This window comes from Clarias gariepinus, chromosome 6 (genome assembly GCF_024256425.1).
Source record: "Clarias gariepinus isolate MV-2021 ecotype Netherlands chromosome 6, CGAR_prim_01v2, whole genome shotgun sequence".
NCBI classification, from domain to species: Eukaryota; Metazoa; Chordata; class Actinopteri; order Siluriformes; family Clariidae; genus Clarias; species Clarias gariepinus.
In genome coordinates, this window is record NC_071105.1 from 15,219,195 (window position 1) to 15,233,939 (window position 14,745).

General features: G+C 38.8%; 1 protein-coding gene across 1 annotated transcript; it reads left to right on the top strand.

The window, feature by feature from the left end:
* The first annotated feature begins 623 nt into the window (after window positions 1–623).
* ephx4 (epoxide hydrolase 4) lies at window positions 624–14,135 on the top strand. The gene is made up of 7 exons (XM_053498938.1): window positions 624–970; window positions 2,691–2,776; window positions 5,647–5,804; window positions 9,614–9,742; window positions 10,382–10,485; window positions 11,780–11,928; window positions 13,212–14,135. Exons 1-7 carry the CDS (start codon window positions 728–730, stop codon window positions 13,450–13,452), a joined length of 1,110 nt encoding a protein of 369 aa, XP_053354913.1. The 5' UTR covers window positions 624–727; the 3' UTR covers window positions 13,453–14,135.
* The last annotated feature ends 610 nt before the right edge of the window (window positions 14,136–14,745 follow it).

The following is a 14,745-nucleotide window of genomic DNA, read 5'->3' on the forward strand; positions in this document are numbered from 1 at the left end:
GTAATAATTTGAGTAGTGGAATGAGAAACAGTAAACATTTACTTGCAGATTTACAGCAGAAATAAAAAAAAAGAGTTTTTTTGTGCAAATAACAAATATTGTGCAAAAGAGCAATCTTAGGTTGGTATGTACAATTAGATGGTTATTGATTGGTGTGTTTGTGCATGTGTGTTTATCAGTTTAGTCCCAATGTTACTAAGGTGATGATTGTGTGTGTGTGTGTGTGTTTATTAGTCCAGTCCCTTTGTGTTGAGGAGATGGATGGCTTGTGGGTGGTAGATGCTCTTATCCAGAGGGAAAGTACTCTGAGGCTTCATCAATAGATATATCCTTGCACTAGTTTACTGGGTTACTAACTATCAGTACTAACTAATTATTAACTACGAGTCATATGTTTTTTTTTTTAATAATTAAAATGTCAGACAGGGTAAATACGTTAATTAAACTCTGACACGTACGTAGTCAAAATACAACGCAGAGGGAATTGTATGTTTTATCTTGCTTCGTGCGTACAGAAAGATTCCGACTCGTTCGCGTGCGGGAATCGATTCTTCTGATTCAGCTACAGGATCCGATCGTGTTTAAAAGGCTGAGCTCGCGCGCGAGTCGCTCCTCATCACGCTTTGCTCACGGGGCTGCTGTGAGGTTTGTCACCATGTAGACTGGTGTCGCTTACGAAACGCACAGCGCTCGGAGACAGCGGCCGAGATCTGCGCGGGATGTGAAGATGGCGAGGCTGCTCGGCCGCGTGCTGCTGCTGTCGGTGCGGCTCGCGGTGAAGCTCCGCGCCGCGGGCTACTGGACGCTCGTGTACGGCTGCTGCGGCCTGTGCGCGCTCGTGGCGCTGCTCCGCCTCTGCTGGAACGTGCTCATGAGGCCGACCGCGACCTTCCGGTGGACCGTGCGCGAGAGCCCGCCGCCCTGCCTCAACGACACGTCCTTGGGAACGCACTGCTACGTCAGGATCAAGGTGAGAGCTCGCGCCCGCGCGCGCGCGCGGAGGGAACGCTGCAGGAAACACAGCACAGACATTCCTCACTCTTTTTCCTCCCTTATTCACCTTATTCAACTCATTAATACTTTTCTAACACTTTAAGACGGAGGTGTTAGAAATAAATCCTGTAAAGCAGTGCCAAGTTAGGGGCGTGACACAGCCTGGGCTTTGTGTCCTGCAGGTGAGACAGATGGTGTAGGAAGAGCATCACCTAGAACACACCTCCACATGTGAGGCCTCTGTTTACATGGAACTGAGCAGCTCTCTTCCAGCTACACTCACACTGGAGAGTTACTGCCTAGATGTTATCATGTCCCATGTTTCCTCACTTTGACCACACATGAGATATCTCATCAGAGCAATGCCAGACTCTTTGTTTTTGCACTATCTACAATACAGCATCTCAATCATCCGTGTTCATTAATGGCTTGTTTCTGGTCAGTTTCACAGCGGATCTGGATTCGGTCACAGCAGCAATGGGTGCGAGGCAGGAATGCACCACTGGTCCATCCAGTCCACTCATTCCCCTAGAGGCAATTTAGCTTAACCACTCATGTTTTTGAAAGGTGGGAGGAAACCCACATGGACACCAGAAAAACACATTAACTCATGCCCAGGGAGTGTGCAGCTGTGATACAGAGGTGCTGTGCTGCCCTTGTGATAGATCAGAGAAAACTTTAACAATGTGTGGGTTGCCAGAATGTGAACTGAGAAAACACCTGATTTAACTTGCATTGAAAATAACCCTTTATGGCTTATGTTAGAAAATCACTGCAGAGCTGCTGTGGCCCTCTAGCATTGTTGTGAATCAGCATGTTTCCCATCATTGTTGTTTGTCGTGCTTCTGCGATGTGGTGCTGAAGGCAGCACAGCTCATGTTTACATATGAGCAATGTTTGGAAATGTTTCTATGACACTGACATACCCACTGAATCTGATTATGTACTGATGAGTTGAATTCCCCAGTTAAGCCTGAATCAGCTGTTGTAGGTTTTAGTAAGAAAAATAAATTGTAAGTAAGGTAAAGCAAAAACCTTTTTACCACGTAGATTAAATAATGCTTTAAAATGCAAGGAGCACTACCTAAATATTTGTATTTAAAAATGTAGTATCTGGCCACTTTGAGATCCTAATGGGATTCTAAATTAAAGGCAGGTGAACTTGAAGGGTAAACTAATTATGCCTATAAATAAAAGACTCAAAGACAGTGCATCAGGATCAGGTTATATGAGTTTTACAAATAGATCTAGTTTGTTTTAATAAAACAAAAAAGGCACAAACATTTGGGCGTCAAACCTTCGCCAAACAGTTTATGAATATTCAGTGTCCTTTTCAAAAATCCTCTTGTTGTTAAATCTGTGCACACAGATGACAACACAGATGTGCTGAGTTATGGTGTTATAAAACGCTTTGCCCATAACAGAAAACACCAAATTAAGCAAAGAACCATTCAGGCTGCTTGGTGTCAGCAGTATAGTCAATGATCTCATAAATATTCCCCTGGAAGTCAATAAAACATATGACATTGATTATTTCTAAAGCTGATGTTAAGAAGTGTTTATAGCTCTATAAAACTGGTACAATGTGTGAGGTACTTAATTTGGTATGAGAATGAGCTTGGCATTACCCTTTCAGATAGAGGGCATGGTAGGCACTTTATTAAATTGAAGGTGATTGATTGTTTTTGTGGTTTCAGGAATCCGGACTCAGATTTCACTACGTTGCGGCAGGCGAGCGAGGCAAACCACTCATGCTGTTTTTGCACGGATTCCCCGAGTTTTGGTGAGATCACAGTAATAAAGTCACAGTAATGCACACAGATATAAGTTATAGACATAGGAAGAAAACGCCCAGTGAACTCACAGGTCAACTCAGTGATTGAGTAATGGTGATTATAAACCATTCTGATAAATGTTGTACGTGTAGCCTCTCCAGCTTTTCAGGCACATACAAATAAGCAGTGTTAAATAACATTTCCTGATTGTGAGGCATATGGCATTACGCCTGTTATTACATAAAGAGGCATATGGAAGACGGTGCAGATGGACATTATAAATAACCTGTTTATTACCACACTTTGGTTTTGCTGCCGAGTCTTTTATATGTCTATAGAAAAGAAAGAGACAGAGTTTTTAAAATATTTGTTAGTTGATATAACTTTTAAGCACAGTTTCTAAAATGTACATTTTATCACATTGGAATAATTCCCCTGTCAGATCAACAACACAATATGATTAATATTGTCAACAGTTCAAGGGGAAACAGATCAAGTTTGCACAGAACAGGCAATGTGTTCACAGGGCAAACTGCACTAAAGTTCTCTCCAGATGTTTTTCTTTTTCTTTTGTTAGTTAATCTTAAAGTACCATGTGTGTTCATGACACAGTTGATTTTAGTGATGCAACAAAACTCCATAAAAGGCAAAGCTCAAGCCAACTAGGTGCCATGTTAATGATTCGAAGTCCACATATATGGATTTTTTTTTGTCTAGAATGCACAAACATCATATTTCTTTTGTGAATATTTTCCTTGACCAGATGCTTATACCCAAAAAGTAAATGATCAAACAAAACATATTTGTTGTCTAAAATTCGCACTAGTCTAAAGGACTAGTTGAAAAAGCTAATGACTTTCAAGAAATCACACACTTAGATACTAACCAAAGTGTGGAACCAAAGGCTTTTCCCTTTATATTAAATGTGATGTTTTTCTTTTTATTTCAGACCTAATGTGGCTTCAGAACTGACGATATAAAAACAAGAAAAACTCAGTCTTATGTATGAAAGACAGGATTCTTCAGATAGAGAAGTCACTGTTACAATGTTTATGGATCGAAATTTTGTGGGCCACGTTGTATTTTAATAGCAAGGCTTAATCACATGTTTATATAATCAGTTATACAATATACTGCAGTATTGTTACTGATTTTGAGAGGATGTCTATGTAGGGAGCATGTTTGGGCAGTCTTTGTGCCCTTGAGATTAAATCTGTCCCATTCAAAAGGAAAGCTTCATTATTCATTATTTTATTGTAAGTAAAATGATTGTTTAAGTTAATGACAGTGAGATGAAAATCTGAAAGAGATAATGTTTTAATAACATTATAAACTAGGAATAAATGGATGGGCAATGATTAGAATATGAATTTTTAATATTCGCACATGGCACACATTTATTTTTATTTTTTTACAAATTCAGTCCAGGATGGTGAGCCGAATACAGAAGAGTTCTCATTAATGTGGCCCTGGATCCTTTTTGCTCCACTGGCCAATCAACTGCTCCAGAATCAAACAGGAGTGTTTGAGGTCAGGCTCAGAGAGGTGGAGGACGATTCTCCTTCATCGTCTCCTGCTCCACTTACAGAAAGTGCAAAGCAGTCCCTTTCTCTATCACTGAGCTCTAAGAATTCTTTGTGTGTGTGTGTGTGCAGGCTCATAAAAATTTAAAGCTCATTTATATTCTAACAGATTCGGATCCTGTATTGGAGTGTCTGCTGAATCCGAGTCATCAGAGTTACAGCCAGGATTCTGCCTTCTGCTTTACTACTTCTTGTCTCTCTTTCATTTCAGTTCGAAAGTCTGCCTTATTGATGAGTAAACTGATCAGGCACAATTTGAAACATTTGAAACAGAAAACAATCTCGGCGTAGAGTCTGACAGTTAAGAGTTACAGGTCTCCCTCAAGATCCCAGCAGGAGCTTTCTGAAAGTCCTTGTACCTTAATACTCAATCATTCGATGACTGTTATTCTTATATTTAATGGGTTATTAAAAAGGGTTGCCCATCTTAACAATTTTCATCGCATGTAGGTAGAAATCTTGATGTCAGTGTAGATTAAAGGTGGAAATCAGAACAAAAATGAATTGTTTTTATAAAGAGAAGTCAACCTGAAGACATTAAAACATTAAAACACTAAAAATGTTTTTTTGTAATGACAAATAAACAAAAATCTTGTAAAATTATATAACAATAAATAGGAGCAAACACATGGGTGGTGACGAAATTTAGCATGATCTGGATTTAAATCATCATATTGGACACATTATAAATAGATGGCAATCGGCCATAACATTATGACCACTTGCCTACTATTGAGTATGTCTTCTTTTGCTGCCAAATCAGCCCTTCCCTGTTGAGGCATGAACTCCACTAGACCTCTGAGGGTGTAATGTGACATTTGACACAATCCAGCATATATATACATATATATACATTGATACAGTAGATACAGTAGATGTAGATACAGTAGATGTAGATACAGTAGATCTAGATACTGTAGATAGATAGATAGATAGATAGATAGATAGATAGATAGACGTAGATATAATATCATCACCTTATATATCCCACACACTTCCAGGTGCCATCATTGAAATGATATAATATAATATTATGGCTGATCGGTGAATGTTTATTTACAGTATTTTGATTCTGTTGGTTAATTTAACTATTTGTTGTTTCTTTTAATTTAAACTAAAATTAGCTTTTAGGTCCCTTACATAACTTCTCTAATGAACAGATTCTTCTGTATAGCATAAGATATCTATGAATCAAAGAAGAAGAATGAAACCATAATCACCTTGCAGTCACATTCATTTAATCAAACAGCTTAATTCCCTATGCAGCGTACTTGAGTTCCCCATTTCCTCATCAGGTTCTCATGGAGACACCAGCTGAGGGAGTTTAAGAGCGAGTTCCGTGTTGTTGCTGTGGACATGAGAGGCTACGGTGAATCTGACCTGCCTCCCTCGACTGACTGCTACCGGCTTGACTACCTCGTCACTGACGTCAAGGACATTGTGGAGTATCTGGGTAAGAGGAGTGAGCTCTGCATTATCTCACTCTCTCTTCTCTGTTTTTAATCCAAACAGCTCAAAGGAGCTGATAAATTCTGTTGTGATGGTAATTTGATGATAAGCACTGCACTCTGCATTGATGCAGATGGTATGACCTTCATCTTACAGGGGAAGATCAGCATGTAATCTACACGATTTTACTAGCTTTGAAATGGATAAGAGTACAGTTTTTTCCATGATAAAACTTTAAAGAAACTACAGTGCAATAAATACAAAAAGCGGTAAAACACAAATAAATTTAGCACAGGTAGAATAAACCGTTTTACAGGAAAAGCGGTAAAAATCAAATCAAATTCAAATTTAATAAATTTTTGTCAATTAGACAGCTATACACAGTATGATGTGCAGTGAAATGTTTACTGCATTTCACATTATATGACCGCCCGTGACCTAAAAAGAAGTGTTTTGCTGTGAGAATGATTTGCACTAGTGAGTAAATGAAAACAGTATAGAGAATTTATAGTTTATTGTCAATTAGCTAAATCGTAGAGCCATTTGAGAAAAAAACAAGCAGGCTACATATAAACTATTTTTCTACAATACAGTATCTAGTCTGTTTAAAGCCAGCATATTAGACCAGTGGTTACCACCCCTGCCTCCAGGTGCACATCTGAGTGTTTTTCTTGCTCTTTTATGCTTACTTCTGTGCAGAACAAGGCTGTTAATTAGCTGATTAGTTAAATCAGGGATGCGGTCCGATCGCCCTGAAGTACCCTGCGAAGTATACTTTACAGGGAGTTTAGCGGTCACCATCATATTAATAGACCACAATACTTAAAATTTTTATTAAATCAAGAAATCCATATTATTATATAGGCTAGTAATCTGTAAAAAATAAATAGATTTTTGTACATCTTTAATCAAATATTATTATTCTTAATAATTATCAATAATTTATTTACAAGTTATACACATTTCAAGAGCATATGTTTTATAATGTGGTCAGTTTTTGTTTCAATAAATATTCAATATTTGATGTCATTAGTGTGAAATATCCACAGCAGCCGCGGCAGGTATGTCTAAGGTGCTTATGTTACCATGGTAACACACGGAGAAAGTGACGTCTGTGCTGGTGACTTTGCGGCGTGTTCTGAATGGTGAAGTTTTGTCAAGGAAAGTTTTCTTCACCGACATTCCCTGCAAACAAAGCAGAGAGTAGCAGAGAATAAGATTCTGTGATGGGGGCCGATACAAGATGAGCTCCCATCGCAGCACCCAGCCCAGCCCTGCCCATGTGCACAAAACCAAAAGAATACATTTCAATAAATTCCAAGGAGAAAATCTGTCCTATTGATCTAGAGGCTTCTGTTACCCCCCTGTGTAACCTCTTCGTTCTTTCCAATGCAAGTATTCAGGTGAAACGGTAATGATTTTCTTTTGGTATGGAGGTTTCCCTCAAGCCGTCTTCTCCAGTACTTAAGTCTGTCTGCTCTGCACTGTTTACTGATTTTCATGCTCTAACACAATTAATTAAGTTAAGGAAGAGCTTGTTTATTAGCCAACAGGCTGAACCAGGAGTGTAAGCAGAGAGGCAATGCAGGATGTGATGCTACTTCAGCGCACAGTCTAGTGAGTGATGATGTTACAGGCACTGCTCTGAAATCTAATTCACACTCTGACAGATAGTACGGCAGCGCGAAATGAAAGTGGATGTTGTTTTTAGGTCTGAAATAAACAGGTTATTGTTAGCAGCAGCTCCATTAACTTTCACATTCATTTATCATTTATTTTGACGTTTACCTGCGCACGTATACACATACACACCTGTCATAAGGAGAAACAAGAGATCGGGTTACATTTTTAATGCAACAGGTACTGTATGTTGTTTAAAACTTACAAGACAAGACTGGAAAAGAAGGGAGGAGTGACTGATTAAACTAATGATCAGTTTTAACCAAATAACCAATATGTAGTTAGATCTTTTGTTTTCATTCTTACGATTTACACTTATCTGCTTTATTAGGTACGTCTGCACTTATCTTATCAACACATCATGTCTTAGCAGCGAAAAAAAAAAGTAAGCAACAGGTTTAAGAGTAAAAACCTTGTTAATAAAAGATGAATTGAATTTACTCATGAATTTTTGTTTTTGCATAAACATTTTCCAAAACGTTTTCCTGTATCTGGAGTTTTTTTTATTTATTTATTTTTTTGGATCGCGTATCTACCACATAATTGGCTGGTTGGATAATTGCATGAACTGTTTCTAATAAAGTGGACAGTGAGGGTACAACAAATTGGTAGAATGAAAAAAAGTGCTTGGTGCAGTATACTATAGAAATGTGAGAACACCGACGTGTAAATTCAAATCAATTCTAATCACCTGTCAACATTAGGGAAAGTTATAGTTTCAACAGACATGATGCAAAGCAATAATTACAGGTTTTACAACACTATAAATGCAACACAACAAAGCATTGCACTGGGGAACTCCTCAGGAACTACCCAAATGGTTCTTTCATCTTTCAAGACATACATCAAGGTGTTTTTTTTTTTTTTTTTTTGTTCTGTACCAAGGTGTTTGAACAGTTGAGTCACTCTGTCATCAAAAGACATCTAGAAACTTAACTTTTCACTGAATGCATAAAATCTGGTCTTGTCTGTGTTTTTTTCTTTGTTTCTTACATCAACAGAGATTTTAGGTCTGATAGTACTCTTGGCCTGTGGCCCAGTAATTATAGACTTCAAAGCATGTCTGTAAGTCATCTGGATAAAGACATTTGTCAAATGGCATAAATGTAACAGTAAACATACGATATGACATTTTCTAAGATTACAGCGTCTAATGTGCTGATCCTAATCCAGGCAGTACTGGTAATAGTGGTCAGTGCTTAATGACATTCAGAGAGAGATTGTTATTCATGATCCTGACAGCTTGTGAAATCTGATGGAAATGTCCTTAATACATCTTTTACTAGATGATATTAGAAAGGCAAAGAAACTTTAAACATCAAGTATTTAATTGCACATTAGCACATTACCTTTTTGGAGGTACAACATCATTTTATCTTTTGTTCGCCGTTATTCACACACATACTCATTTTCTATACCGACTATCCTTTACAGGGTCATGGGAGGCCAGAAGCCTATCCTAGAGGACTGTGGGCACTAGGCGGGGTAGACCCTAGACAGTGTGCCAATCTATTAGATGACACAAGCACACTCACTCACTCACACACACACACAGTGGACAATTTGGGATTACCAATTAAAGTAATTTGCATTTGTTGGACTATGGGAGGAAACCAGAGTACCCAGAGGAAACCCACCAAGCACAGGGAGAACATGCAGACTGTATTAGAATGATCGTTTTTGCAAGGCTGAAGCAGCAGATGAGACTCCATGACTTAAACCTGACAATGAAACCGTTATAGATAGAGATGATAGAGGGACAAATTATGTTACTCTACAGTATATACTCCTCTATATACTATACTCCTGACTTTATTGCAGCTCTTGTAATAAATATATATGAAGCATTAGATATGAAGGAATCGTTCATCATGAAATAGACACTCGTACTGTATAAGGTCAGCGCTCTTACTACTCCACTTCGACATCTCTTTCCATCACTTTAAGTACTGTCGGAAAACAAAACAAAGCATGCGTGTGATGTGTAGAAAGATGACTGGCCCATTTTGCTTCAGTGATTCCAATTCTACTTATAGCTGTGTGAACATTCGGCTTGTGCTAAGCAAGTCACGTTTAGACACACGTGAGCGCGAGCACAAACACTCATTAGCCTCTTGTGTGACTCTCCCTCAGGGTATAATAGATGTTTCCTGGTGGGCCACGACTGGGGCGGCATCATCGCGTGGCTCTTCGCTATTCATTATCCTGAGATGGTGGTGAAGCTGGTTGTGCTGAACAGCCCTCATCCGTGTGTGTTCGCTGGTAAGCTGTCTAACATACTATTTTCTTCATCTGCCTGAAAGTTCCCACTGAGTCACACTGACCCCAAAGGCTCACTGAACGCATTAACATAATCAGCATCATTAAAACTGAGGAATTATTGCAAGATTGTAATGATCCACACTGTCTTAGAATAGTTTCCTCCATCTGGGTTCTGTTGTTTTGCCTGAAGGAAGACCGAGAAGTTCAGGTGAAGAGAATGGAGATTATGTAATCTTTCTCCTGGAAATGTCGAAAACTTTTCATTCCGTTTCAAAAATTAGCATTAGAAATAAAATGTTCTCATTTCTCGTTTGGACAGTGTATAGTCTTTTCAGTCAAGTCAACCTTACAATTCTGAACACAATGACTATTTTGCAGGCAACTCTTATCCAATGAACTGCTTCATTTCTTTCATTGATTGTGTTCATAATAAGGAACCTAAAGAAATCATCACACCCTATACTGCTTTCCGAATAGGATGTAGAGCTCATATCAGGAGAGAAATGTTTCTCCAAAATTGCAGCCAGCATCCTCTGCCCTCTCAGACACCTCTTGTTTTTCACGGGTCTTATCTCCACTCTGTTTCTTCTGATTCTCTTCTTATTCTTCTTTTCCTTTTCTCTTTTTTCCTCTTCCTAGATTATGCTCTTCGCCACCCCAGTCAGATGCTCAAGTCCAGTTACTTCTTTTTCTTCCAGTTCCCACGCTTCCCTGAGCTTATGCTTTCCATCAATGACTTCAAGGTGGACAAGCTTCACGTTCTGTTTGTAATGCGTGTCTGTGTATGTGGGTGTGCATGTTGCAAGCATGGCTGTTTAGTATTGAATTAAATGCATGTTAAGTGAACCAGTAGGTCGGTCAGTAGGCATTTATTCCTGCCTACACACAGTATAATTTCCACTGGAGAAATGCTGTTTTAAGCACTGTCAGGGTTTCCGAATGTAGACGCGTTTTGTACAGTAAATGCTCTAAAAGACACCAGTTTAGACAAGGTGCCTATTCTGAGATGCAGACTGAGAAGTTGAGCTGGTGATACTCAAGTGAAATTAGCTGTGATTGGGAAGAAAAAGGTGGTTAACAGACTTTCTGTCCTTATTACAGTGTGTTGTAACGACTAGTCACTAGCATTATGACATTATTATGATCAACACCTGAGTTATAACAATATGTAAGAATTAAAATGTCTAATTAAATAATTATTTTTTTCTAAAGCTAAAAGTAAAGGGTAACAGTAAATGAGGTGTTTTTGGGTGTCTGCATTCTGTCCCTTTGTCTTTCTCTTATTTCTGTACTGGACACAAGATCCCAAAACTGTAATGCACTGTAATTTTTGTAATTTCTGCTTAGGTAGAAGATCAGGTCGAACTGGTCCAAGCTCTTTAACTTTTTTCTTTCTTTGTCCGATCGCTTTGCGAAGGGGTATTTTAGCGAAGGTTTTTTTTCTTATATTTAGCTGGCATTCCACTATTAAATAAATTACGTAACAATCTGCTGACGTAAGACTCGTTGAGAATGTTCCAATCACATGAGACCAAATATTTAAAAACAATATTGATTCGCTAAGAACAAAAGTGCGCCTCATGAATGATTTAAATTTTTTTTATTAGAGCTCAGCCTTAAATCACATGCTTTTCAAAAATTTACGTGCCTACATAGACACTCGTTTGTCTGGTGCCCCGCGTACACGAACACAAATGAACATAATACAGTTTCGATTTTTTTTTTTATTATTGTAAATAAATTATATATATTTATTGTAATATTATTGTAATATAAATTATCTCAGTGGTTTAGGCATTAGACTACTGATTGAAAGGTCCCAGGTTTAAACCCCAGCAGCACCAAGTTGCCTTAGACCTCAACTGCTCAGATGATAATGAAATAAAAATGTAAGTCATTCTGGATAAGGGTGTCTGCCAAATGCTGTAAATGTAACGTATATAAGACGTGGGTAAATGAGTAGGTAGCTTTGGCAAGCAAGTTGTATGGGCTGATTTTTTTATCTGCTTTATTTGTCTATATGATGTGTATGTGTAGGCACTGAAGAGTTTGTTCACAAGTCGGAGCACTGGGATTGGGCTTAAGGGCCGCTGGCTGACGGCAGAAGAACTTGAGGCCTACCTGTATGCCCTGTCTCAACCTGGCGCACTCACGGCTGCCCTGAACTACTACAGAAATGTCTTTAGGTGCAACAAACACACACACACACACACACACACACATACAATATTATTGACCAATCAGTAAAAGAATTTATGAACAGTTATGATTCTCAGGTGTTATATAAACATACATACGTGTTCTCAAATCATCTTGTTTAAAGACTCTTGCATGATTGTGTATCAGCTTCCTTAGGTTTTCACTTTCTGTGGTGTGTCAAGTTGAGATAGTGCTGCCCCCTTGTGTCAGATATAAATTCTGCTTATGATTCTCTTCTGTTTCTGTTTACAATAGGGCACAGTTTAACCTTGTGGTCTCATTACCATATACTTTTCCTTTTTTTCTCCTTTTTTTTCAACTAATATTACACTCTTCTCTTTTATTACTATCTATTACATTACTACTTCTATTACATCATTAAATTATTTAATAAATTTAAACAGCAGAGGATAAGGTGTGAGCACGTGAAAGGTGAAGGCATAACTGTGTCCTCCATCTGCTCCTCAGCTCAGGGCAGAGTGGTCTGTGTGTGTGTATGTGTGAGAGTGTGTAAGGAAGGTTGCAGGATTGCAGAGTGCAGTGATATTTGTGTATGTATTTAGAGGAAAATGAATGTACTGTACAGTCATACTATATATACAGCATTATGCCAAAGTCTTAGGCATAATCACATAATCAATTAGGTAAAAAAACAACATCAACTTCTATGGAGAAATTTGTTTTGATAAAGAAAGCAACATGTTAACACTGCTTATAGAGTGTTTCAGGTTTGAAGGATGTATTTTGGAGCAGTGGTAGCTCAGATGGTTAAGGCTCTGGGTTTCTGATCAGAAGGTCAGCGGTTCGAGCCCCAGCTTCATCGGGCTGCCTATATGGACCCTTAAGCAAGGCCCTTGACTGTGTTTGCTCCAGTGGGCTGTATAATGGTGGAACCTGTGCTCTGACCCCAGCCTCAGAGATGGAATATGCGAAGAAATGATTTCACTCTGCAGTAATGTGTATTTAACAAATAAAGGCTTAACTGACTAACTTGGAGTTTTGATATACTTGAAATAGAAGCGATGAAAGCTTGGAAATTTTAGAACAACAACGAACGAAGAATTGAAATGAAAAAAAAATGGTAGAGAAAAATTATTTAGGTTAAGAGTGCATTAAGTGGTCTTATTAATACCCTTTGGTAATGCCAAGGAGACAGGTTCAATGTGCATATGTATAAGCACAAAGTGAAATTCAGGATTATCAGTGTGTGTATTACCATACAGTTTGTCAATGTGTTTTTTGTTCAGCATGTGTCTGCCTGCATTTGCAGTTTCCTGCCTCTCAATCAGAGCGAGGTGCGCTCGCCGGTGCTGCTCCTGTGGGGTGAGAGGGACGCCTTCCTCGAGCAGGACATGGCCGAGGCCTGCCGCCTCTACATCCGCAACCACTTCCGGCTAAACATCATCTCCAGCGCAAGTCACTGGCTCCAGCAGGACCAGCCTGACATCGTCAACACGCTTATATGGACGTTCCTTAAGGAGGGAGAGGGGCGGAAAAACTACAGGAACTGAGTCTGTAACGAAAGGGGCCTTGTTTGACCTTTTCCTCCCAGCGTGTTCACCTTCTGATTAATGCAAGCATTCTGTTTAAATTCAGCACATCTTGGATGTTAACAAAACACTAATGCGAAGCCTAGAGGGGGATAAAAAGAAAAGCACATTTTAAAAGGGAGAGGATAATTACAGAGTAGTGTGTGGTTGATGTTTCTTAAATTTTTGCACATGACATCGCCTTAAACTTTGTTGGTGACAACATATTTGTGGCAAAAGTCTCTTCGTGAGTGAATTGTTTTGTGTGGTGCCTTTTTTGACTTCAACTTGTACTATGTTGCGACGTAAAAAAATGTTCCGTGTGTGTAGAGTTTGAGCTGTGGGATCGCTACGCTGTAATCCAGTCAAATCTTTCGAGACCCCTAGAATCGCTCGACCTCTTTCAGGTAGTGTTGTCTTAATGAATAAATATTGTTCTTCTCCTTTTTTGTACTTTTTAACAACACTTGGCTCAGATATTTGAGAACGTGATCCTTGTGTATGATAAAATGAAAGTGATGTCTAAATATTGTACCCTTTTTTTAATCTCTTCCTACATGCTGCGTATAAGAACATCACTAAACCAGCTCTTCATCATTTTGGTTTTATAAGCAAATAAATGATAGCTAAAACAATGTGTACATATTCTTTTGTCTGTTTGGGGGTCTTGTTTGTATGACACATCTTCAAGTGGTGGTGAAGTTTAATGCCGATGCACTAAAATTAGGAAACGCAGCAGGTAGGTATGATAAGTGAATTTACTTTTAATATTAATGTTCTTTTAATACATATTGCTCAGTCAAAGTACATAGATGAGTCACTTTCCTAGGAACACTTATAGGAATGGGTATGGCCTAAAGTCTTGGAAATAATCACTTGAGGTTCAGATCCATGCTGGTGTGATTGCATCATGAGATTCCTGCTGATTTTTCATTTAGATTTTAGTACTTTGAATGTCCTGTATTATCACATGCCAAAGGTAACAATCTGGTGACCCCTGTAAAACATTGAATACTGAAATTCACACTCTCAGACAACTTTCAGCTGTCCTGTTTTTGTCGCCCTGTGCCCATTGCAGTCTTTCTGTTCTTGACTGACAGAAGTGGAACCCGACATGGTCTACTGCTGTTGTAGCACACCCACCTCACGGCTTAACATTTTGCTATGTTTTGCCTCACCACTATCGTTTTCGCAGGTACTCTAAGCCTTCAGTCTGGCTATTCCCCTTGACTTGCCAACAAGGTGTTAATCAAGAGGGCTAAAACAAGCAAAAGG